General features: G+C 46.5%; 1 protein-coding gene across 3 annotated transcripts in view; it reads right to left on the reverse strand.

The window, feature by feature from the left end:
* The window catches only part of LOC134905261 (uncharacterized), a 177618-nt gene that overhangs the window by 54564 nt on the left and 98820 nt on the right, over window positions 1-24234 (reverse strand). For all 3 annotated transcript variants that reach the window (XM_063914637.1, XM_063914620.1, XM_063914628.1), the window contains one exon: window positions 4777-4862. In XM_063914637.1, coding sequence (XP_063770707.1) covers window positions 4777-4862 — 86 coding nt within the window. The remainder of the gene's footprint in view (window positions 1-4776; window positions 4863-24234) is intronic.

The following is a 24234-nucleotide window of genomic DNA, read 5'->3' on the forward strand; positions in this document are numbered from 1 at the left end:
ATGTGTATGTAAGAGAGACTTGTGTGTGTAAGTGAAAGAGACGTGTGTGTGTGTGTTTAAGTGAATGAGGCGTTTGTGTTTTTTTTATATATATATCTAGTGTTCACGCTAGGTGTCTGCACCTTTTTTTAGACAGATGAATCCCACCCTGCCCGTTTTTGTGCGCCCTACCAACCCGCCGTTTTCTGCCTGCCGTACCCCGCCACGCCGCCAGACCCAGCCGTGCGCCGCCGGACCCGGTAAGCACATGAGAGTCCCCCTGGGCTAAATTAACCTTGTAAGTATTTTGCAGCTGTAAACTTCAATCTCAGTGCTCTCTACCTGGTGCAGTGTGCCTCAGTGCTCTCTACCTGGTGCAGTGTGCCTCAGTGCTCTCTACCTGGTGCAGTGTGCCTCAGTGCTCTCTACCTGGTGCAGTGTGCCTCAGTGCTCTCTACCTGGTGCAGTGTGTCTCAGTGCTCTCTACCTGGTGCAGTGTGCCTCAGTGCTCTCTACCTGGTGCAGTGTGCCTCAGTGCTCTCTACCTGGTGCAGTGTGTCTCAGTGCTCTCTACCTGGTGCAGTGTGCCTCAGTGCTCTCTACCTGGTGCAGTGTGTCTCAGTGCTCTCTACCTGGTGCAGTGTGTCTCAGTGCTCTCTACCTGGTGCAGTGTGCCTCAGTGCTCTCTACCTGGTGCAGTGTGCCTCAGTGCTCTCTACCTGGTGCAGTGTGCCTCAGTGCTCTCTACCTGGTGCAGTGTGTCTCAGTGCTCTCTACCTGGTGCAGTGTGCCTCAGTGCTCTCTACCTGGTGCAGTGTGTCTCAGTGCTCTCTACCTGGTGCAGTGTGTCTCAGTGCTCTCTACCTGGTGCAGTGTGCCTCAGTGCTCTCTACCTGGTGCAGTGTGCCTCAGTGCTCTCTACCTGGTGCAGTGTGCCTCAGTGCTCTCTACCTGGTGCAGTGTGCCTCAGTGCTCTCTACCTGGTGCAGTGTGCCTCAGTGCTCTCTACCTGGTGCAGTGTGCCTCAGTGCTCTCTACCTGGTGCAATGTGTATAACGTGCTCTATCTGTCGCAGTGTGTAGGAGGTTCTATCTGGTGCAATGTGTATTAGGTGCACCACCGTGTTGTAATAAAGTGTTTGGCCCCTATTATGAAACAACGCCGCTAGATTTTTGGAGCGCGCCTTCGGCGCGCACTGTCCATGTTTTGGCCCATAGGTATGGGAGCACCAAGCATTATAGTATGTACCTAAGTTTGCCCATCCCTCCCCGTGATCAGCACCCTGCCGTAAAAAAAATCCTACAGTGAACACTAATTATATCGGCACACCACTGCGCCAAAGCATCTCCATCGAGACCTGCTGGCGGGTGAGGGAGCACTGTAGGTGTACTATAATGGTATGCTGGTGTCTGTTTTATTGTAATAACTGACTTGGTGTGCGTCCACTTTGTATGTGTATCTATATTACTACTGGGAAAGGTACCTGAGCACGCTGCTACTGTTCACCCTTAGTGCCGGATAGCTACATATGGTATGTGTGTGTATGTGTATATGTAGGGGGGCACCAACATTTATCATGCCTCCGGGCGACTGGGACGAACTTACGCCACTGGACACACTGCACCAGGTAGAGAGCACTGAGGCACACTGCACCAGGTAGAGAGCACTGAGGCACACTGCACCAGGTAGAGAGCACTGAGGCACACTGCACCAGGTAGAGAGCACTGAGGCACACTGCACCAGGTAGAGAGCACTGAGATTGAAGTTTACAGCTGCAAAATACTTACAAGGTTAATTTAGCCCAGGGGGACTCTCATGTGCTTACCGGGTCCGGCGGCGCACGGCTGGGTCTGGCGGCGTGGCGGGGTACGGCAGGCAGAAAACGGCGGGTTGGTAGGGCGCACAAAAACGGGCAGGGTGGGATTCATCTGTCTAAAAAAAGGTGCAGACACCTAGCGTGAACACTAGATATATATATAAAAAAAACACAAACGCCTCATTCACTTAAACACACACACACACGTCTCTTTCACTTACACACACAAGTCTCTCTTACATACACATGCCTCCCACTTACACACACATACATGCCTCTCACTTACATACACATGTCTCTCACTTACACACACACACACATCACTCACACACATGCCTTTTACTTGAATGCACAACTTTCATTAAAAACACACACACACCTCACTTAAAAACAAGCACACACAAAACACAGTGCTTCCCCCCAAATACACCTCTCCGCTACCCCCCACACAGTGTCTACCTTTGGCTTTCATCATCAGGCTGACGGAGCAGAGAGCTTCCCTCGGCTGGCTAGAAGAGGAGCTGTGCTCTGGAGCTCCCCCTAGCTGCAGCCAGTGCCATCTCTCCCTACAGGAGGCAGCTTCCGTGTCAGTGACTGCTCCTCCGTCCACAATAGCAGCGCAGTTCTCAGGCTGCGGGAGACAGTGGAGGAGATGCGCCCCCTTGTGGTCAGGAGCCCGGCGGCAGCCGGCTCCACTGCCTCCCACAGTTCCGCCCCTGGAGTTCCATGAGAAGTGAACAGCAGTGGAGAAGTGTTGGAAGCAGGGTGAGGTGGATATTACATGGGATGAGTGACAAAGGACAGATGCAGGATGGAGAGTGTGTCTTGACAATATCAAATGTACAGTATGAAGGCAGCAGCGGCTGAGAGTTTTACTGGTGACAAGAGGCAACATGAATTAAATTCTGGAGGGAAAGGGGAGCCAGTGAAGGGACTTTCAGTGCTGCAGTGAATTAGGAGCATTGGGAGAGGTAGATTAGCCTCGCCGATGCATTCAGGATAGAATGTAAAGGAGGAAGTAGAATGAGGGGAAGGCTGTCTTATTGATGATACTGCAATAGTCAAGGTAGAACATAAGTAGAGAATGGACAAGGGTTTTGCTTACATCCTGAGGGGGAGATGTAATAAGCCTTGGAGAGTGATAAAGTGGAGAGAGATTCAGGGGTCTATTCACGAAGCAGTAAAAACAGAGGAGAAACATACCAGTGGAGAAGCTGTCCATGGCAAACAATCAGCATCTCCTTTATATTTTATAGAATGTACTTAACAAAGGCTTCCTTCAAAGCTGATTAGTTTAAATGGGCAACTTGTCCACTGGTCCTTTTCTCCACTCTTTTCACTGCTTCATAAATATACCCCAAAGTACCTGCCAATCCGCTTTCAACTGCCATATAACAGTCTAAGGCGTTTATTCATGAAGCAGTGAAAAGGGTGGAGAAGTGAGCCAGTGGAGAAGTTGCTCATGGCAACCAATCAGTATTGAAGTAACATTTATAATTTGCATACTATAAAATTATACAGAGCAGCTGATTGGTTGCCATTGGCAACTTCTCCACATGCTCACTTCTCCACTCTTTTCACTGCTTCATGAATAGACCCCTATGTTTGAAAAGTGATAGCTAGCTCTCACGAGCAGGGCCCTCTTCCCTCATGTGATTTTACGTCTCTTACTTAACCTATCTTCTTTTCAATACTCCCATTGATGGCACCAAATCCCTCGGTTTTCTGCCACCCTGATACTTATTTCAGTGCTGTTTACTGACGCAACTATGTTTATATACCCTGTACTTGTCCTATATTGTATTGAACTGTAAGTCACTGTATTCATGTTTTGCTTATTTGTTTACTCTGTAATTGGGCACTGCGGATCCCATGTGGCGCTATATAAATAAATGATAATAATAATAATAATAATAATAGGAGTTGATTGGTTGGTAATTTATTTCTCTCCACTTTATCACTCTTCAAGGCTTAGTACATCTGCACCTCTGAGTGAGAAAAGAGCATCTTCTGATAATGTTACAGAAGAAGAGTTAACAATATTGCAAGAGGGAATAGCTATGAAATGTATAGCTGAGGGTGGCATTAATAATGATATCCAGACAGTGGGCAAAGGGAACAAAGGAGAATATGATGTTGTCAACCATAATGGAGACAAGGGGAGGAATAGCGATATTAGAGAAATTACAGAGGATGAGGAGCTGTGTTTTAGACATGTTGAGTGAGCAACAGTGTTGGGACATCCAGGTGAAGATGTCAGAAAGGCAAATGTAAATGCAGGATTAGAGAGGGGGGAATAATTCAGGGGTGGAGAGATAGGTTTCAATGTCATCTGCATTAAGGTGGTACTGGAGGCCAAAGAAGCGCGTGAGTTCACTGAGAGATGAAGTGTAAATAGAGAAAACAGAAGGCTGAGAAGAGCCTTGAAGAATCCCAACAGGTAGAGGAATAGGAGGGCAGCATCAGTGTAAAATGAAAACATTAAAGGATGAATTACAGAAGTAGGAGGCAAACTTAAAGTGCGGTAGCAAAACTGGCCTAGGTTGGTAAAACTGGTAAATCTATACCATGATTTTAATCAACATTGACAATATCCTGAGACCTCATAAGAGATACTGTACTTTACTGTATTCACATTTTCTTCATGTGCTCTCTCATAGCACACTGTAAAGAAACAATGGAGATTATATATGACCACCAAGTGCATCCCGCCACAACACATTAGCAGAGACTAAACTTCTGTCATTGCTCCACATTTCAACATTTACAGTAGCAAGGTTAAACATTCCGGTCTTTGATACGTGGAAAAACGTAATCCCAGTCTAGGAAGCATGGAACAGTCAGACATTGCAATGGGTGCAGGGGGTGATGCATGCCCCATGACTTAGGGAAATCTCAAAAGAGACTATTTTGTTATTTTGCACTGTGAGCAAAAAAAACAAAATACCCCCATTTTCTAGTACACTGATCAAAGTACTTACATGACTTTGCAAAACAAAAGTTGTATGTTTATATCTGCATGCTGGTGGAATCCCAAAATACAGGGGCATCTTCCATTTCATCTTTGCTGTAAAGTAAAATAAGATGAGTGTTACCTCTCTTGTAAAATGTAAATTAATAATTTGCAAAATGTGTGCATTGTTAATTTGTTTAAAGCTAAACATCACATCAACCTATATGTGCTATTCTGTAACTAAAGGTAGATTGTGTACTGTGCGTTAGTAGAAATCTATCGATTAAATTCTGTGTTTAGATGATTTCCTTATATCCTGGATGGATGGATGGATGGATCTGTTTTACAATTTGGTTGAGAACCTGCAATGCTCAATATTTTTTAAGAGGATGAGTGTGTAGATTCTGGTGATTCAGGATTCAGGTTTCCAGGTTTGTGTTCCGGGTTCATAGTTTAGATCTGATTTATGTTCAGAAATGGAAAGATTGGAGTATGAGAGTCTGGAATAAAGACACAGAGATGAGTTGAGTGTTATAATAGAGCAAGTGTCGACCACAAGAAGATTGTTCCACTACAACTGAGTGTTTGGTTTAGAAGAACCAAGTAAAAGTATTGTCACCCACTAAAAGCCTCATGATTGGTTGAGTAATATGGTAAGACATGAGATTGTGGGCCTAATTAAGAGGTGCAAGCAGTTGCATGTGCAGCTGCGATTTAGCTCACAAGGGATTTGCAAAAACATGCTAATGGCCCAGCTGCCGTCTTGTGGAAAGAGACGCCCACTGTCTCACATCCGCCGCTCAGTACATAAGCGGAAACATCAGGAACATTGGCTGCATATTGGTTGATCCATCTCTTTGCAACCCTTATTGTCTCAGACTGAGTGACGATCCTAAGACACTGGAGCTTCACTAACTGCAAACAAATTTGCAGTAGCTGACTAGTGAATGCCCAGAAAATGGTACCGACATGCTTGCGGGTTTTTTCGCCACCCCCATTACCTCCCCCAAATGCTGACTACTTGTCATTCACTTTGCAAATAAATCCTCTGTGCGTGCACTATTGCTAATTAAAGAAGGTGCAAGTGCAGTGCAGCTGTGGTGCAAGAGCAATGGCAAAAAAATCAATCCACTGCGTCTGACATTGACATTGCATGCACCTCTGAATCAGGCAATGTGTGCAGAGAATGTAAATAATATAATAATGTTGCAGGCTAGGGCCTGATTCTGAGTTGGATACAAATTGGTTATAATCGTAGGCACCCATGGAAGACAAATCTACCACCTTATGCTACTGCAATGCTCTGTTCAGCTAATGTAAGAATTAGTGCATCTGCCACCCATTGATTTTGCACCTGCCATGCAAATGTCATCATTAGTAATGGCACGTGCACCAGCCACATGGTAGGTGCAAGAGCGCCTTCAAAAACAAGCTTCCGTTCCTTACGGAGCTTTAGATACACACCCATGGCACTTCCAAAAGGCAGGGAGGTTGCAGCACACTATCGATACTCAGTTCTTGTACTAACACCCAATTTCATGGAAAGACAGATCTGGCCAAGTTCCGTCCAGCTCAGAATAGGACAGACATGCGCAAAAATGTGTAAATTCCAAACTGTGCATGCGCTATATGCAAAACTTCACCATTTGTGTCTGTGCAGAGATCCATCTGACTCAGAATCAGACTCTAAGTCACACTAGTTTTGCAAACTGCTCCTACACTGCAATTTAAAATACAGTACACATCGAGAAGATTGAAAAGGTGTGTGATCACACTAAGCAGCAACTCATTACAAAGCAGAGGAGACAGCCAGATGAGTAGCAAGATGGAAACAGAAACAGATATGTGTGGTCTATACCCAGGAGAGCTACTGTGCCAGACAGGAGAGTGTTGTGTTACTGAGTCAAGAATTCTACATTGGCCAAATGGTGAAAGGAATGAATCCTTTCCCTGGATAACTGGACCTGTGTCAAATGGTTGCTAGTTGAAGAGGTACATTAGTCGTAAATGGAATAAAACCACAGTATTAGAGCGAAGTGGTGGCTTAGCTGCCCATTTGTTAGAGAGGGCCCAAGAAGTAAGCAATTGCTCTGAATGTGACCTAGATATTTTCTTTCAAGGGTGTTGCTACTATAAAGGTGTTTTAAGTAGAGATGAGCGGGTTCGGTTTCTCTGAATCCGAACCCGCCCGAACTTCATGTTTTTTTACACGGGTCCGAGCGACTCGGATCTTCCCGCCTTGCTCGGTTAACCCGAGCGCGCCCGAACGTCATCATCACGCTGTCGGATTCTCGCGAGGCTCGGATTCTATCGCGAGACTCGGATTCTATATAAGGAGCCGCGCGTCGCGGCCATTTTCACACGTGCATTGAGATTGATAGGGAGAGGACGTGGCTGGCGTCCTCTCCGTTTAGAAATTAAAATAGATAGGAGAGTGAGAGTGAGACACTTCATTTACTTACTGGAGCTTAGGAGGAGTTATACTAGTGACTGATGACCAGTGACCTGACCACCAGTGCAGTTTTATAATTTATTATTATTTAATAATCCGTTCTGTTCTTGTTCTCTGCCTGAAAAAAACGATACACAGTGACTCAGTCACACTCACATACCATATCTGTGCTCAGCCCAGTGTGCTGCATCATCTATGTATAATATCTGACTGTGCTCACACAGCTTAATTGTGGGGGAGACTGGGGAGCAGTTATAGGTTATAACAGGAGCCAGGAGTACATATTAAACAGTGCACACTTTTGCTGCCAGAGTGCCACTGCCAGTGTGATTGACCACTGACCACTGTGACCAGTGACCTGACCACACTGACCACCAGTATAGTATATTGTGATTGTCTGCCTGAAAAAGTACACTCGTCGTGTGACTTGTGTGGTGTTTTTTTATTCTATAAAAATTAAAAAACTCATTCTGCTGACAGACAGTGTCCAGCAGGTCCGTCATTATATAATATATACCTGTCCGGCTGCAGTAGTGATATATATATATTTTTTATATCATTATTTATCATCCAGTCTATACTAGCAGCAGACACAGTACGGTAGTTCACGGCTGTAGCTACCTCTGTGTCGGCACTCGGCAGTCCATCCATAATTGTATACCACCTACCCGTGGTTTTTTTTTCTTTCTTCTTTATACATACTACATCTCATTATCATCCAGTCTATATTAGCAGCAGACACAGTACAGTACGGTAGTCCACGGCTGTAGCTACCTCTGTGTCGGCACTCGGCAGTCCATCCATAATTGTATACCACCTACCCGTGGTTTTTTTTTTTCTTTCTTCTTTATACATACTACATCTCATTATCATCCAGTCTATATTAGCAGCAGACACAGTACGGTAGTCCACGGCTGTAGCTACCTCTGTGTCGGCACTCGGCAGTCCATCCATAATTGTATACCACCTACCCGTGGTTTTTTTTTCTTTCTTCTTTATACATTACATACTACATCTCATTATCCTCCAGTCTATATTAGCAGCAGACACAGTACGGTAGTCCACGGCTGTAGCTACCTCTGTGTCGGCACTCGGCAGTCCATCCATAATTGTATACCACCTGCCCGTGGTTTTTTTTTTCTTTCTTCTTTATACATACTACATCTCATTATCATCCAGTCTATATTAGCAGCAGACACAGTACAGTACGGTAGTCCACGGCTGTAGCTACCACTGTGTCGGCACTCGGCAGTCCATCCATAATTGTATACCACCTACCCGTGGTTTTTTTTTTCTTTCTTCTTTATACATACTACATCTCATTATCATCCAGTCTATATTAGCAGCAGACACAGTACAGTACGGTAGTTCACGGCTGTAGCTACCTCTGTGTCGGCACTCGGCAGTCCATCCATAATTGTATACCACCTACCCGTGTTTTTTTTTTCTTTCTTCTTTATACATACTACATCTCATTATCATCCAGTCTATATTAGCAGCAGACACAGTACAGTACGGTAGTCCACGGCTGTAGCTACCTCTGTGTCGGCACTCGGCAGTCCATCCATAATTGTATACCACCTACCCGTGGTTTTTTTTTTCTTTCTTCTTTATACATTACATACTACATCTCATTATCATCCAGTCTATATTAGCAGCAGACACAGTACGGTAGTCCACGGCTGTAGCTACCTCTGTGTCGGCACTCGGCAGTCCATCCATAATTGTATACCACCTACCCGTGGTTTTTTTTTTCTTTCTTCTTTATACATACTACATCTCATTATCAACCAGTCTATATTAGCAGCAGACACAGTACGGTAGTCCACGGCTGTAGCTACCTCTGTGTCGGCACTCTGCAGTCCATCCATAATTGTATACCACCTACCCGTGGTTTTTTTTTTTCTTTCTTCTTTATACATACTACATCTCATTATCATCCAGTCTATATTAGCAGCAGACACAGTACAGTACGGTAGTCCACGGCTGTAGCTACCTCTGTGTCGGCACTCGGCAGTCCATCCATAAGTATACTAGTATCCATCCATCTCCATTGTTTACCTGAGGTGCCTTTTAGTTGTGCCTATTAAAATATGGAGAACAAAAATGTTGAGGTTCCAAAATTAGGGAAAGATCAAGATCCACTTCCACCTCGTGCTGAAGCTGCTGCCACTAGTCATGGCCGAGACGATGAAATGCCAGCAACGTCGTCTGCCAAGGCCGATGCCCAATGTCATAGTACAGAGCATGTCAAATCCAAAACACCAAATATCAGTAAAAAAAGGACTCCAAAACCTAAAATAAAATTGTCGGAGGAGAAGCGTAAACTTGCCAATATGCCATTTACCACACGGAGTGGCAAGGAACGGCTGAGGCCCTGGCCTATGTTCATGGCTAGTGGTTCAGCTTCACATGAGGATGGAAGCACTCAGCCTCTCGCTAGAAAACTGAAAAGACTCAAGCTGGCAAAAGCACCGCAAAGAACTGTGCGTTCTTCGAAATCCCAAATCCACAAGGAGAGTCCAATTGTGTCGGTTGCGATGCCTGACCTTCCCAACACTGGACGTGAAGAGCATGCGCCTTCCACCATTTGCACGCCCCCTGCAAGTGCTGGAAGGAGCACCCGCAGTCCAGTTCCTGATAGTCAGATTGAAGATGTCAGTGTTGAAGTACACCAGGATGAGGAGGATATGGGTGTTGCTGGCGCTGGGGAGGAAATTGACCAGGAGGATTCTGATGGTGAGGTGGTTTGTTTAAGTCAGGCACCCGGGGAGACACCTGTTGTCCGTGGGAGGAATAGGGCCATTGACATGCCTGGTCAAAATACAAAAAAAATCAGCTCTTCGGTGTGGAAGTATTTCACCAGAAATGCGGACAACATTTGTCAAGCCGTGTGTTGCCTTTGTCAAGCTGTAATAAGTAGGGGTAAGGACGTTAACCACCTCGGAACATCCTCCCTTATACGTCACCTGCAGCGCATTCATAATAAGTCAGTGACAAGTTCAAAAACTTTGGGTGACAGCGGAAGCAGTCCACTGACCAGTAAATCCCTTCCTCTTGTAACCAAGCTCACGCAAACCACCCCACCAACTCCCTCAGTGTCAATTTCCTCCTTACCCAGGAATGCCAATAGTCCTGCAGGCCATGTCACTGGCAATTCTGACGAGTCCTCTCCTGCCTGGGATTCCTCCGATGCATCCTTGAGTGTAATGCCTACTGCTGCTGGCGCTGCTGTTGTTGCTGCTGGGAGTCGATCGTCATCCCAGAGGGGAAGTCGTAAGCCCACTTGTACTACTTCCAGTAAGCAATTGACTGTCCAACAGTCCTTTGCGAGGAAGATGAAATATCACAGCAGTCATCCTGCTGCAAAGCGGATAACTGAGGCCTTGACAACTATGTTGGTGTTAGACGTGCGTCCGGTATCCGCCGTTAGTTCACAGGGAACTAGACAATTTATTGAGGCAGTGTGCCCCCGTTACCAAATACCATCTAGGTTCCACTTCTCTAGGCAGGCGATACCGAGAATGTACACGGACGTCAGAAAAAGACTCACCAGTGTCCTAAAAAATGCAGTTGTACCCAATGTCCACTTAACCACGGACATGTGGACAAGTGGAGCAGGGCAGGGTCAGGACTATATGACTGTGACAGCCCACTGGGTAGATGTATGGACTCCCGCCGCAAGAACAGCAGCGGCGGCACCAGTAGCAGCATCTCGCAAACGCCAACTCTTTCCTAGGCAGGCTACGCTTTGTATCACCGGTTTCCAGAATATGCACACAGCTGAAAACCTCTTACGGCAACTGAGGAAGATCATCGCGGAATGGCTTACCCCAATTGGACTCTCCTGTGGATTTGTGGCATCGGACAACGCCAGCAATATTGTGTGTGCATTAAATATGGGCAAATTCCAGCACGTCCCATGTTTTGCACATACCTTGAATTTGGTGGTGCAGAATTTTTTAAAAAACGACAGGGGCGTGCAAGAGATGCTGTCGGTGGCCAGAAGAATTGCGGGACACTTTCGGCGTACAGGCACCACGTACAGAAGACTGGAGCACCACCAAAAACTACTGAACCTGCCCTGCCATCATCTGAAGCAAGAAGTGGTAACGAGGTGGAATTCAACCCTCTATATGCTTCAGAGGTTGGAGGAGCAGCAAAAGGCCATTCAAGCCTATACAATTGAGCACGATATAGGAGATGGAATGCACCTGTCTCAAGTGCAGTGGAGAATGATTTCAACGTTGTGCAAGGTTCTGATGCCCTTTGAACTTGCCACACGTGAAGTCAGTTCAGACACTGCCAGCCTGAGTCAGGTCATTCCCCTCATCAGGCTTTTGCAGAAGAAGCTGGAGGCATTGAAGAAGGAGCTAACACGGAGCGATTCCGCTAGGCATGTGGGACTTGTGGATGCAGCCCTTAATTCGCTTAACAAGGATTCACGGGTGGTCAATCTGTTGAAATCAGAGCACTACATTTTGGCCACCGTGCTCGATCCTAGATTTAAAGCCTACCTTGGATCTCTCTTTCCGGCAGACACAGGTCTGCTGGGGTTGAAAGACCTGCTGGTGACAAAATTGTCAAGTCAAGCGGAATGCGACCTGTCAACATCTCCTCCTTCACATTCTCCCGCAACTGGGGGTGCGAGGAAAAGGCTCAGAATTCCGAGCCCACCCGCTGGCGGTGATGCAGGGCAGTCTGGAGCGACTGCTGATGCTGACATCTGGTCCGGACTGAAGGACCTGACAACGATTACGGACATGTCGTCTACTGTCACTGCATATGATTCTCTCAACATTGAAAGAATGGTGGAGGATTATATGAGTGACCGCATCCAAGTAGGCACGTCACACAGTCCGTACTTATACTGGCAGGAAAAAGAGGCAATTTGGAGGCCCTTGCACAAACTGGCTTTATTCTACCTAAGTTGCCCTCCCACAAGTGTGTACTCCGAAAGAGTGTTTAGTGCCGCCGCTCACCTTGTCGGCAATCGGCGTACGAGGTTACATCCAGAAAATGCGGAGAAGATGATGTTCATTAAAATGAATTATAATCAATTCCTCCGCGGAGACACTGACCAGCAGCAATTGCCTCCACAAAGTACACAGGGAGCTGAGATGGTGGATTCCAGTGGGGACGAATTGATAATCTGTGAGGAGGGGGATGTACACGGTGATATATCGGAGGATGATGATGAGGTGGACATCTTGCCTCTGTAGAGCCAGTTTGTGCAAGGAGAGATTAATTGCTTCTTTTTTGGTGGGGGTCCAAACCAACCCGTCATATCAGTCACAGTCGTGTGGCAGACCCTGTCACTGAAATGATGGGTTGGTTAAAGTGTGCATGTCCTGTTTATACAACATAAGGGTGGGTGGGAGGGCCCAAGGACAATTCCATCTTGCACCTCCTTTTTCTTTAATTTTTCTTTGCGTCATGTGCTGTTTGGGGAGGGTTTTTTGGAAGGGCCATCCTGCGTGACACTGCAGTGCCACTCCTAGATGGGCCCGGTGTTTGTGTCGGCCACTAGGGTCGCTTATCTTACTCACACAGCTACCTCATTGCGCCTCTTTTTTTCTTTGCGTCATGTGCTGTTTGGGGAGGGTTTTTTGGAAGGGACATCCTGCGTGACACTGCAGTGACACTCCTAGATGGGCCCGGTGTTTGTGTCGGCCACTAGGGTCGCTTATCTTACTCACACAGCTATCTCATTGCGCCTCTTTTTTTCTTTGCGTCATGTGCTGTTGGGGGGGGTTTTTTGGAAGGGCCATCCTGCGTGACACTGCAGTGCCACTCCTAGATGGGCCCGGTGTTTGTGTCGGCCACTAGGGTCGCTTATCTTACTCACACAGCTACCTCATTGCACCTCTTTTTTTCTTTGCGTCATGTGCTGTTTGGGGAGGGTTTTTTGGAAGGGACATCCTGCGTGACACTGCAGTGCCACTCCTAGATGGGCCCGGTGTTTGTGTCGGCCACTAGGGTCGCTTATCTTACTCACACAGCTACCTCATTGCGCCTCTTTTTTTCTTTGCGTCATGTGCTGTTTGGGGAGGGTTTTTTGGAAGGGACATCCTGCGTGACACTGCAGTGCCACTCCTAGATGGGCCCGGTGTTTGTGTCGGCCACTAGGGTCGCTTATCTTACTCACACTGCTACCTCATTGCGCCTCTTTTTTTCTTTGCGTCATGTGCTGTTTGGGGAGGGTTTTTTGGAAGGGACATCCTGCGTGACACTGCAGTGCCACTCCTAGATGGGCCCGGTGTTTGTGTCGGCCACTAGGGTCGCTTATCTTACTCACACAGCTACCTCATTGCGCCTCTTTTTTTCTTTGCGTCATGTGCTGTTTGGGGAGGGTTTTTTGGAAGGGACATCCTGCGTGACACTGCAGTGCCACTCCTAGATGGGCCAGGTGTTTGTGTCGGCCACTAGGGTCGCTTAGCTTAGTCATCCAGCGACCTCGGTGCAAATTTTAGGACTAAAAATAATATTGTGAGGTGTGAGGTATTCAGAATAGACTGAAAATGAGTGGAAATGATGGTTTTTGAGGTTAATAATACTTTGGGATCAAAATGACCCCCAAATTCTATGATTTAAGCTGTTTTTTAGGTTTTTTGGAAAAAAACACCCGAATCCAAAACACACCCGAATCCGACAAAAAAAATTCGGTTAGGTTTTGCCAAAACGCGGTCGAACCCAAAACACGGCCGCGGAACCGAACCCAAAACCAAAACACAAAACCCGAAAAATTTCCGGCGCTCATCTCTAGTTTTAAGCTCACATATTCTACATTATTTGATAAGGAAATATATGTTGCACCTGAACACTGTCATTGACTAAAGGCCTCTACCTTTGAAAATCACAATACATATTATTTACTCAGGAATATGACCTGATGCCCATGAATCAGTAATGTATGTATGTCACCTAGCATACCTTTGTTTTTATTTTTTTATTCACACCTGACCCATAAAATGGTCTATTCATGAAGCAGTGAAAAGAGTGGAGAAGTTGCCTATGGCAACCAATAAGCATTGAGGTAACATTTATAATTTGCATACTATACAATTGTACGGAGCAGCTGATTGGTTGCCATGGACATCTTCTCTACAAGCTCACTTCTCCACTCTTTTCACTGCTTTGTGAATAGACCCCAAAGTCAGGTATGGAAAAGAGAAATAGACTGACCTACAGCTAGATATTTGACCCAAGGACATCACCAGGTACATCTCACACTACCACATCCATGCAAACAGGGGTTACACTTTAAAATACCATTGATGTGTAGGAGTAACATCACATTTACTCATCCACTCTATGCTGGCATTTACATCCATTGCACATTTCAAAGATTTCCTTTGATGGTAGTGCAAGTGAAAAAGAACAGATGAAGATATTTGTGTGATAAAGACTGTGCTTGGTTACTTTGGACAACTTCTCCACTTTATCTCTCTCCAAAGCTTGATACAAGATCCCCCAGTGAGATATATTTGCATTCTAACTTTACTTGTATACTGTATAACCGGGTGGTCTTCAGTATGCCGACTGTCGGGATCCCGGCGCACAGTATACCGGCACCGGAATCCCGACAGCCAGCATACCACCACCTTTTTCTCCCTTTTGGGGGTCCACGCCCCCCCCTGGAGGGAGAATAAAATAGCGTGGCGCGTGTGGCGAGCGCAGCGAGCCTGCAAGGGTCTCATTTGCGCTCTCCACGCTGTCGGTATGCCAGCGGTCGGGCTCCCGGCGCCGGTATGCTGGTCGCCGGGAGCCCAGCCGCAGGCATACCATACTACACCCGTATAACCAACTGACGGGTAAATTTACTAAAGCTTCTAAAACAGAGAATTGGTGATGGGTGGTATTCAGTATGCCGGCTGTTGGGATCCCGGCGCTCAGTATACCGGCGCCGGCATCCCGACACCCTGCATACCGACAACTATTCTCCCTCTTTGGGGTCCACAACCCCCCTGGAGGGATAATAAATAGCGCAGCGCGCCACCGTGCCTGCAGCGTGGCGAGCGCAGCGTGCCCACAAGGGGCTCATTTGCACTCGCACCACTGCCGGCATGCCAGCAGTTGGGATCCCGGCACCAGGATGCTGGGCGCCGGGATCCCGACCGCCGGCATAACATACTACACCTTTGGTGATGTTGCCCATAGCAACCAATCAGATGCTATCATTTTCTAAAAGGCAATAAAGAAATGATAGGCAGCATCTGATTGGTTGCTATGGGCAACATCACCAAGTCTGTGTTTTAGAAGTTTTAATAAATTTACCCCTTAGAGTTTGGGTGATACTTGCACCCAAAAATATTACACTTATGGTGTGTACACACGTGAGATTTTTCTGTCCAATCTGCCTGGTGAGAAGAAAAAATCTGGTAATGGATGAGTGCAAATGACAATCAACCATTTTCTCCTAAACACTGGAAAATGGATTGAAACGATGATTTAACTAATTTTTCCAAACAAACTGATTTAACCTATTTGTTTGAACATCCATTGCCTATTTTCCAGTGGTTGGGACAAATGGTCGATTGTCATTTGCTCTTATACATTACCAGATTTTTGTTCTCACCAGACAGATTGGACAGATAAATCTCACCATGTGTGCACACCTTTAGATTTGCCTGTTGCTATTTGTGTTTAACAGGTGTCCATACAGAAGCTCAGGTGCAGTAATTAGTACTCAATAAGCTGAAATAGCCCCTCCTGTGGGCAGATCAATGAAACATAGTGATGGCTGAGTAGAGCAGGAATTCTCATCACATACTGTACCTCCATTTATGAAGAACCCACTTAGTGCGAACAAGCAAGATGATTGAGTTATAATAATCCTGCATGTTCAGAGAGATTATGCTGAGAAACCTTGAACTAGTCACTAATTCAGTGGTTTTCAGATGTTTTCAATAAGTCTAATACACTCATTGCTGACACAAACCAAGGAGTAAATTTACTAAGATGGGAGTTCTATTTAAGATGAGATGTTGCCCATAGCAACCAATCAGATTCCAGATATTATCTTCTAGAAGGTGCTAGATAAATGAGAAGTAGAATCTGATTGGTTGCTATGGGCAACATATCATCTTAAATATAACTCCCATGTTAGTAAATTTATCCCTTAGCCTCATCTCAAACCAAAACTCATTCCATAGCCAGAGAGGTGTACAAAAATGCTACAGATGTTCCCGTGACAGAGACAAATGTCAAAGTTGTCCTGGTAATTGTTGGCCATTTGCTGCATTGCGCCTTTGAGTTTCTCTAATGTTTTTGTTATAGAAAACATGGCATATAACTGCACACAGAACTAGTATCCCATACATCATATAAACCTACAGTTACTCACAATGTTGTGTGTTATGTATAAGAACTCTTATAAATGACTGATAAATGATAAAGAAATAAAAGTCATACACAAAGCCCTATTTGGAGGTTGCATACAGAGTGTTGTTGTTTTTTTAAGAATGATCAGATGATAAGGGTCCTTATTTACAGACAATTCTTCGCATACATGGGTAATGCTATTAACATATTAAAAAAAAAAGATATCAAATCCACATATTTCCTTAAACATCTGCAATAGTTGTAGAAATAAATAATAAAGGTTCTAATTACAAATGTGTATTATCAGAATTTACTCCTACACTGGAAAAATGTGAACACTGAACAAACATTGTATTGTCCTATTTAATTCTTTATATTATGCATTATTTCTGACTGTGTCTCTGCTGTGGATACTGTATAGGAACAATAACACTGTATTGTGAGAGAAAAGCTTCCATTGATTCAGACTATTCAGCAGGGTTTAAGTATTTCTAAAACAGATTATAGTCATGTGTATAGTAATACATTAGTAAACAACACAACATCAATACGTAATGTGTTTCTGCCAAGATCCTCATATCTAAAACACATTTCTCTGACATTATGTACAATGCTTACTGCTTGTTGATATTATACAGTATATTGTTTTGACAGGATGGTTTGTATGGATGGTTTGTATATCATTCTACTGTTAGTACTAACTAATCTCTTCATTGAATAATAATACACGCAAACAAGTCATAGCCAGCAAAGCAAAAAATTCAATACGAATTGTTCTTCTTGTCACTGCTTTCACATTCTAGTAGTATAGAAAATGAGTGAAGACATCCTAGCCAAGTAGACAAGAAATAGTTGTACAGTAGAAAGGTGCAGATGTGATGTAGAGTTGGACACAGGTGTAAATGTTACAGAAAAACAGATGCATTTTTGGTTTGCTTGTAGGACTGACTGGACACAGTACCAGCTGCATCCAGCTTTGCCAGGGTAGCATATGTGCCAGGTTTATGAGAGGAAACGTGCTTAAAAGTGTTAATAACAATACACAATTTGTATACAATATGGTACTTTAATAAAGCATTATATACGTCTGATTGTCTGGACAGTGTTATTGATAAATACAAAGTTCCATTTAATATGTAAAAATAGGATTTTAATACTTACCGGTAAATCCTTTTCTCTTAGTCTGTAGAGGATGCTGGGGACGCTTCAAGAACCATGGGGTATAGACGGGATCCGCAGGAGACATGGGCACTTTAAGACTTCGAAAGGGGTGTGAACTGGCTCCTCCCTCTATGCCCCTCCTCCAGACTCCAGTTATAGGAACTGTGCCCAGGGAGACGGACATTTCGAGGAAAGGATTTATTGTTAACTAAGGTGAGATACATAACAGCTCACACCTCAAGCACGCCGTACAACATGGCATTTAACAGAAACCCAGTCAACGGCATGAACCGTGTCAGCAACAGGCTGACTACAACATAACACAACCTGTGTGTAAACATAACTAATAACTGCAGATAGAGTCCGCACTGGGACGGGCGCCCAGCATCCTCTACGGACTAAGAGAAAAGGATTTACCGGTAGGTATTAAAATACTATTTTCTCATAGGTCCTAGAGGATGCTGGGGACGCTTCAAGATCCATGGGGTTTATACCAAAGCTCTAGAATGGGCGGGAGAGTGCGGATGACTCTGCAGCACAGATTGACCAAACAAGAGGTCCTCATCAGCCAAGGTATCAAACTTGTAAAATTTCGCAAAAGTGTTTGAACCCGACCAAGTAGCTGCTCGGCAGAGTTGTAATGCCGAGACTCCTTGGACAGATGCCCAGGATGAGCCCACTTTCCTGGTAGAGTGGGCCTTCACTGATTTCGGTAACGGCAATCCAGCCGTAGAATGAGGATGCTGAATCGTATTGCAGATCCAGCGCGCAATAGTCTGCTTTGAAGCAGGCGTTCCAATCTTGTTGGCAGCATACAGGATAAACCAGTGACGTGAGATGAGGTCAGGGCCTGGGGAGGCATTGCAGCTAAACCCCCCCCCCCCCCCCCCCGAAAGAAAAAAAAAGTGCAGTTTTCCCCACACCACTAAAACCAGCACCAGGCAGAACCAGCCAGGGGGGATAATGCCATAGCAGGGGAGACACTCAGTGTGGGGTCCCCCTGCCATGCCATTAAACACCCCCCAAACCAGTCAGCCCAGGGCTGGAATTCCTCGGAAAGTGGGGCTCCCAAAAAATCTAAATGGGGTCCCCCCTCCCGAGCAACAACCAGCACTGGGCTGTTAGCCCAGTGCTATGCCCCGCACCCCTGGTGGCGGTGGGTGCGGGGTTCATTGTATGTTCTGTTCTTTACAGGTGGCCTACAGATCCCAGCAAGCCTGCCCCAGCATGCTGGCACTTGGAGAACCACAAGTGCCAGCATGCCCGGACATAAAGGGCCCGCTGGCACCTGTAGGCCACCTGCAAAGAATAGTAATATTGTTCTTTACAGGTGGCCTACAGGTCCCAGCAAGCCTGCCCCAGCATGCTGGCACTTGGAGAACCACAAGTGCCAGCATGCCCGGACATAAAGGGCCCTCTGGCACCTGTAGTCCACCTGTAAAGAAAATATTGAAAAAAAACCACGACACATTCTTTAAAAAATCCTTTATTAAACTGGGTCTTCACCTGGGGGCGGCGGCCTTTAAGCTCTTTTGCATGGCCGCCGCCTTCCCAGGGCTTCCGGCGTCTTCACCTGGGGGGGCGCCACCTCCACAGGGCTTCTGGGGTCTTGCTCCGGTGTCTTCACCTGGTGGGCGGCGGCTGCTAAGCTCTTTTGCATAGCCGCCGCCCATCCAGGACTTCCACGACGTCTTCACCTGGGAGGCGGAGGCCTTTAAGCTCTTTTGCATGGCCGCCGCCTTCCCAGGACTTCCAGCATCTTCACCTGGTGGGCGGCGGCTGCTAAGCTCTTTTGCATAGCCGCCGCCCATCCAGGACTTCCACGGCGTCTTCAGTCTTCAGGAGCTCTTCTCCGCTCCTCCTCCGCCGTCGGACTGACAGCCGCTGCCTCGCGCTGACTTATATAAGTCAGCGGGAGGGGGCGGGCGATGACGCGGCGAGCCATGATTGGCTCGCGGCGGCCATCTTGAATTTCAAAAATTACGTTTAGGCGCCATTTTTGAAATGGGTACCGCTTCCGCTGCCAAACTCTGCACAAGGGGCCTGAATGCCGCTTCCCGCCGCGCTACCGCCGCCCGCCTCTCCGCCACCAGCACCTCCGACGCCCGGCCCGCCGCATCCCGCACCTCCGCCGCCCGCACCTCCGCTGGTACCGACGCCCACACAGTGATTGACAGCGGATCCAGTGACGGATCCGCTGGCCAATCACTGTGGCTTCACTCACAGGGACGTGCTTTCATAGGTTGAAAGCACGTCCCTGTAGGAAAGCGGCACCGCTAATGGTGCCGCTTTCCCATGTTATTTCAATGGGCTTTTCCTGCCCATTGCTAGGCCCCGCCCGCGCCCGCCCCCCGCTCCCCATACCTTTCCCAATCACTATGGGAGGCACCACGATCGGTGCCTCCCAAACTGATTTTCACACATTAATGATAGGTAAAATAATAAAGAAGATACTTATGTGTCATAAGTATCTTCTTTGTATTATTTTACTCATTAATGACAGGGGAGGCACTGCCTCCCCTGACTGCACGTCCCTGGGATAAACAGAGCTTCCGTTTTCCTAAGTGGAGCCGTTCTGGCGACGTAAATCTTCAAGGCCCTGACCACATCGAGAGATTTTGACTCCTGGAAGACTGTTAGGGTCTCCTGCTCTGTGCTGCCACGTCGTCATGGCAACCGGGAGACAAGTGCTAGCGGAGTAACCTGAGCGTAGCTGATACTCCGGTTCGGGTCTTTTGCTGTGCAGTGGTTACAGACTCTGTGCACGGCAGGGGATCCGGTGCTGGTTTTTGTGCTCACAGTCTGAGAGGTCTGAGTGGGGCGTGGACAGCACCTGCTATATAAACCCTCTTCTCAGGTTAGGCAGATGCTGCTGAATCTTTGTTGGTTAGTCAGTTCCTGAAAGCTAGCTAGTACTGTGTAAACTTTGTATTTGTTGTTGCTTACTGCAAATAGGCCTTGGGATTTGGTATTACACTCTGCCAATCCAGACCTAGCAGTAAGACTGGAGTCAGTCGTTTAACCTGCTGGGGTTCTTTTGCTACTCTGTGAACCTAGCAAGTTTGCGGCTGTATTCTCAGACTTGCCTGCCAAAATCCTTTCTCACTGTGCAAGGTGTTCAGGTGTCAGTTTAGTGGCAGTAAGCTGAACCAGTGCACTACAAGTGAGGACTAGGATTGTGGAGACTCTCCTTGTGTCTATTATTTCATCTCTGACCAAGGAGTTTACTGCCACACCCGTTGGTAACCCTTTAGGGTTTTGCTGTTGCCCTTAGCAACAACATTTCGGGTTCTCTACGTATTAAATCACTACATCTCGCTTCTTTCCATCTGAGCATTCCTAATACTAGGGAGACACCCGGTTTCTTAGCCTTTGTGCTTCTCTGTTCACTTTGTGTTTATTTTGTTACCCTATCACCTTCTGTGTATGTAATGTCATATTCCCCAGTTTGTCTGTGAGTTCATTTGTTTTGCATCCCTCACCGTTCAGACACCAGTACATTCCTGCTGGCACTGGTGTGCATAACAAAGACGTCAGTAGCCACTGGTACCACAATAGGTTGGTTCATGTGGAACGATGAAACCACCTTCGGCAGAAATTGTTGACGAGTCCTCAACTCTGCTCTATCCTCATGGAAAATTAAATAAGGACTCTTATGAGACAAAGCCACTAACTCAGACACCCGCCTTGCGGATGCCAAGGCCAATAGCATGACCACTTTCCAAGTGAGAAATTTCAACTCAACCTTCCGTAAAGGTTCAAACCAATGTGATTGAAGAAAATGCAACACCACGTTAAGATCCCATGGTGCCACTGGGGGCACAAATGGAGGTTGGATGTACAAAACTCCTTTCACGAAAGTCTGAACTTCTGGAAAGGAGGCCAATGGTTTCTGAAAGAAAACCGATAAGGCCAAAATTTGTACTTTAATCGAGCCTAACTTTAGACCCACATCCACACCTGCTTGCAGGAAATGGAGAAAACGCCCTAGCTGAGATTCTTCTGTAGGAGCCTTCTTGGATTCACACCAAGACACATATTTTCTCCAAATACGGTGATAATGTTTAGACGTTACTCCTTTTCTAGCCTGAAGAAGTGTGGGAATAACTTCACTGGGAATACCCTTTCGGGCTAGGATCCGGCGTTCAACCGCCAAGCCGTCAAACGTAGCCGCGGTAAGTCGTGGTACACGCACGGCCCCTGCTGTAACAGATCCTCTCGTAGAGGAAGAGGCCAGGGATCTCTTATGAGTAATTCCTGAAGATCTGGATACCAAGCCCTCCTTGGCCAGTTCAGAGCAATGAGGATCACCTGAACCTTTGTTCTTCTTATGATCTTTAACACCTTTGGAATGAGTGGCAGCGGAGGAAACACGTACACCGACTGAAACACCCATGGTGTTACCAGCGCGTCCACCGCTATTGCTTGAGGGTCCCTCGACCTGGAACAATATCTCTGAAGATTCTTGTTGAGGCGAGATGCCATCATGTCTATTTTAGGAATTCCCCAAAGACTTGTCACTTCTGTGAAAACCTCTTGATGAAGACCCCACTCTCCTGGATGGAGATCGTGTCTGCTGAGGAAGTCTGCTTCCCAGTCGTCCACTCCTGGAATAAAGATCGCTGACAGAGCGCTTGTATGTCTTTCCGCCCAGCGGAGAATTTTTGTGGTCTCTGCTATTGCCGCCCTGCTCTTTGTTCCGCCCTGGCGGTTTATATGCGCTATTGCTGTTATATTGTCCGATTGTATTAGGATGGGCCGGTTGCGAAGAAGACGTTCCGCTTGAAGGAGGCCGTTGTAAATGGCCCTTAACTCCAGAATATTTATGTGTAGACAAACTACCTGGCTTGACCATTTTCCCTGGAAGTTTTCCCCCTGTGTGACTGCTCCCCAGCCTCGGAGACTCGCATCTGTGGTTACTAGGATCCAGTCCTGGATCGCGAACCTGCGTCCCTCTAGGAGGTGAGAGCTGTGCAGCCACCACAGGAGTGAGATTCTGGTCTTGGAGGATAGGATTATTTTCCGGTGTATGTGCAGATGAGATCCGGAACACTTGTCCAACAGGTCCCACTGAAACACCCTGGCATGGAATCTGCCAAATTGAATGGCCTCGTAGGCCGCCACCATCTTCCCCAGCAGCCGAGTGCATTGATGAATTGATACTCTCGCTGGTTTCAGAATTTGTTTGACCAAACTCTGAATTTCCAGAGCCTTCTCTTCTGGAAGAAAAATTCTCTGTAATTCCGTGTCCAGAATCATTCCCAAAAACAACAGCCGCTTTGTCGGATTCAACTGTGACTTCGGCATGTTTAGGAGCCAACCATGTTGTTGCAGAACTGTCAGAGAGAGCGCAATGTCCTGCTCCAGCTTGTTTTTGGATCTCGCCTTTATCAGGAGATCGTCCAGGTAAGGAATAATTGTGACTCCTTGCTTGCGAAGGAGAACCATCATTTCCGCCATTACCTTGGTGAAAATCCTCGGAGCCGTGGATAGACCAAACGGCAGCGTCTTAAATATGGTAATGACAATCCTGAGTAGCAAACCGCAGGTAAGCCTGATGCGGAGGATTTATGGGGATGTGTAAGTAGGCATCCTTTATGTCGACCGACACCATGAAATCCCCTTCCTCGAGATTGGAGATCACTGCTCGGAGAGATTCCATCTTGAATCTGAATTTTCTTAGGTAAAGACTGAGGGATGTTAGGTTCAGAATTGGTCTGACCGAGCCGTCCGGCTTCGGGACCACAAACAGGCTTGAATAAAAGCCTTCTCCCTGTTGTGCCAGGGGAACCCTGACAATGACTTGATTCCGACACAATTTTTGTATTGCATCGCATACTACCTCCCTGTTCGGAAGAGAAGCTGGTAAGGCTGATTTGAAAAAACGTCGAGGGGGCACGTCTTGAAACTCCAGTTTGTACCCCTGAAACACTATTTCCAGAATCCACGGGTCTAGGGCCGAACGAGCCCAGAAATGAATGAAAAGTTTAAGACATGCCCCCACCGATGCGGACTCCCGCAGAGGAGCCCCAGCGTCATGCGGTGGATTTGACGGAAGCACCTGAGAACCTGCCACGGCCGGAGATCTTTTACTTTTTCCTCTTCCTCTATTAGCAAGGAAGGAATAACCTCTGCCTTTTTTGTATTTATTTGGCAAAAAGGACTGCATCTGCAAGTGGTGAGCTTTCTTTTGTTGTGGAGGAACATAAGGCAAAAATTACGATTTACCCGCGGTAGCCGTAGATACCAACTCAGCGAGACCTTCACCAAACAATACACCACCTTTATACGGTAGAGACTCCATAGCTTTCTTAGAGTCAGCATCAGCATTCCATTGATGAATCCACAATGCTCTTCTAGCTGAGACTGCCATGGCATTTGCCCTTGATCCCAAGAGGCCAATATCTCTCGCCGCTTCCTTTAAGTAGGCTGCAGTATCCCTGATATAACCTAGCGTTAAAAGGATGGCCTCCCTCCCTATCCAGGGTATCTATATCAGATGACAAGTTATCTGCCCTTTTTTCTATAGCACTACTCACCCACGCAGAT

This window comes from Pseudophryne corroboree, chromosome 1 (assembly GCF_028390025.1).
Source record: "Pseudophryne corroboree isolate aPseCor3 chromosome 1, aPseCor3.hap2, whole genome shotgun sequence".
Lineage (NCBI taxonomy): Eukaryota > Metazoa > Chordata > Amphibia > Anura > Myobatrachidae > Pseudophryne > Pseudophryne corroboree.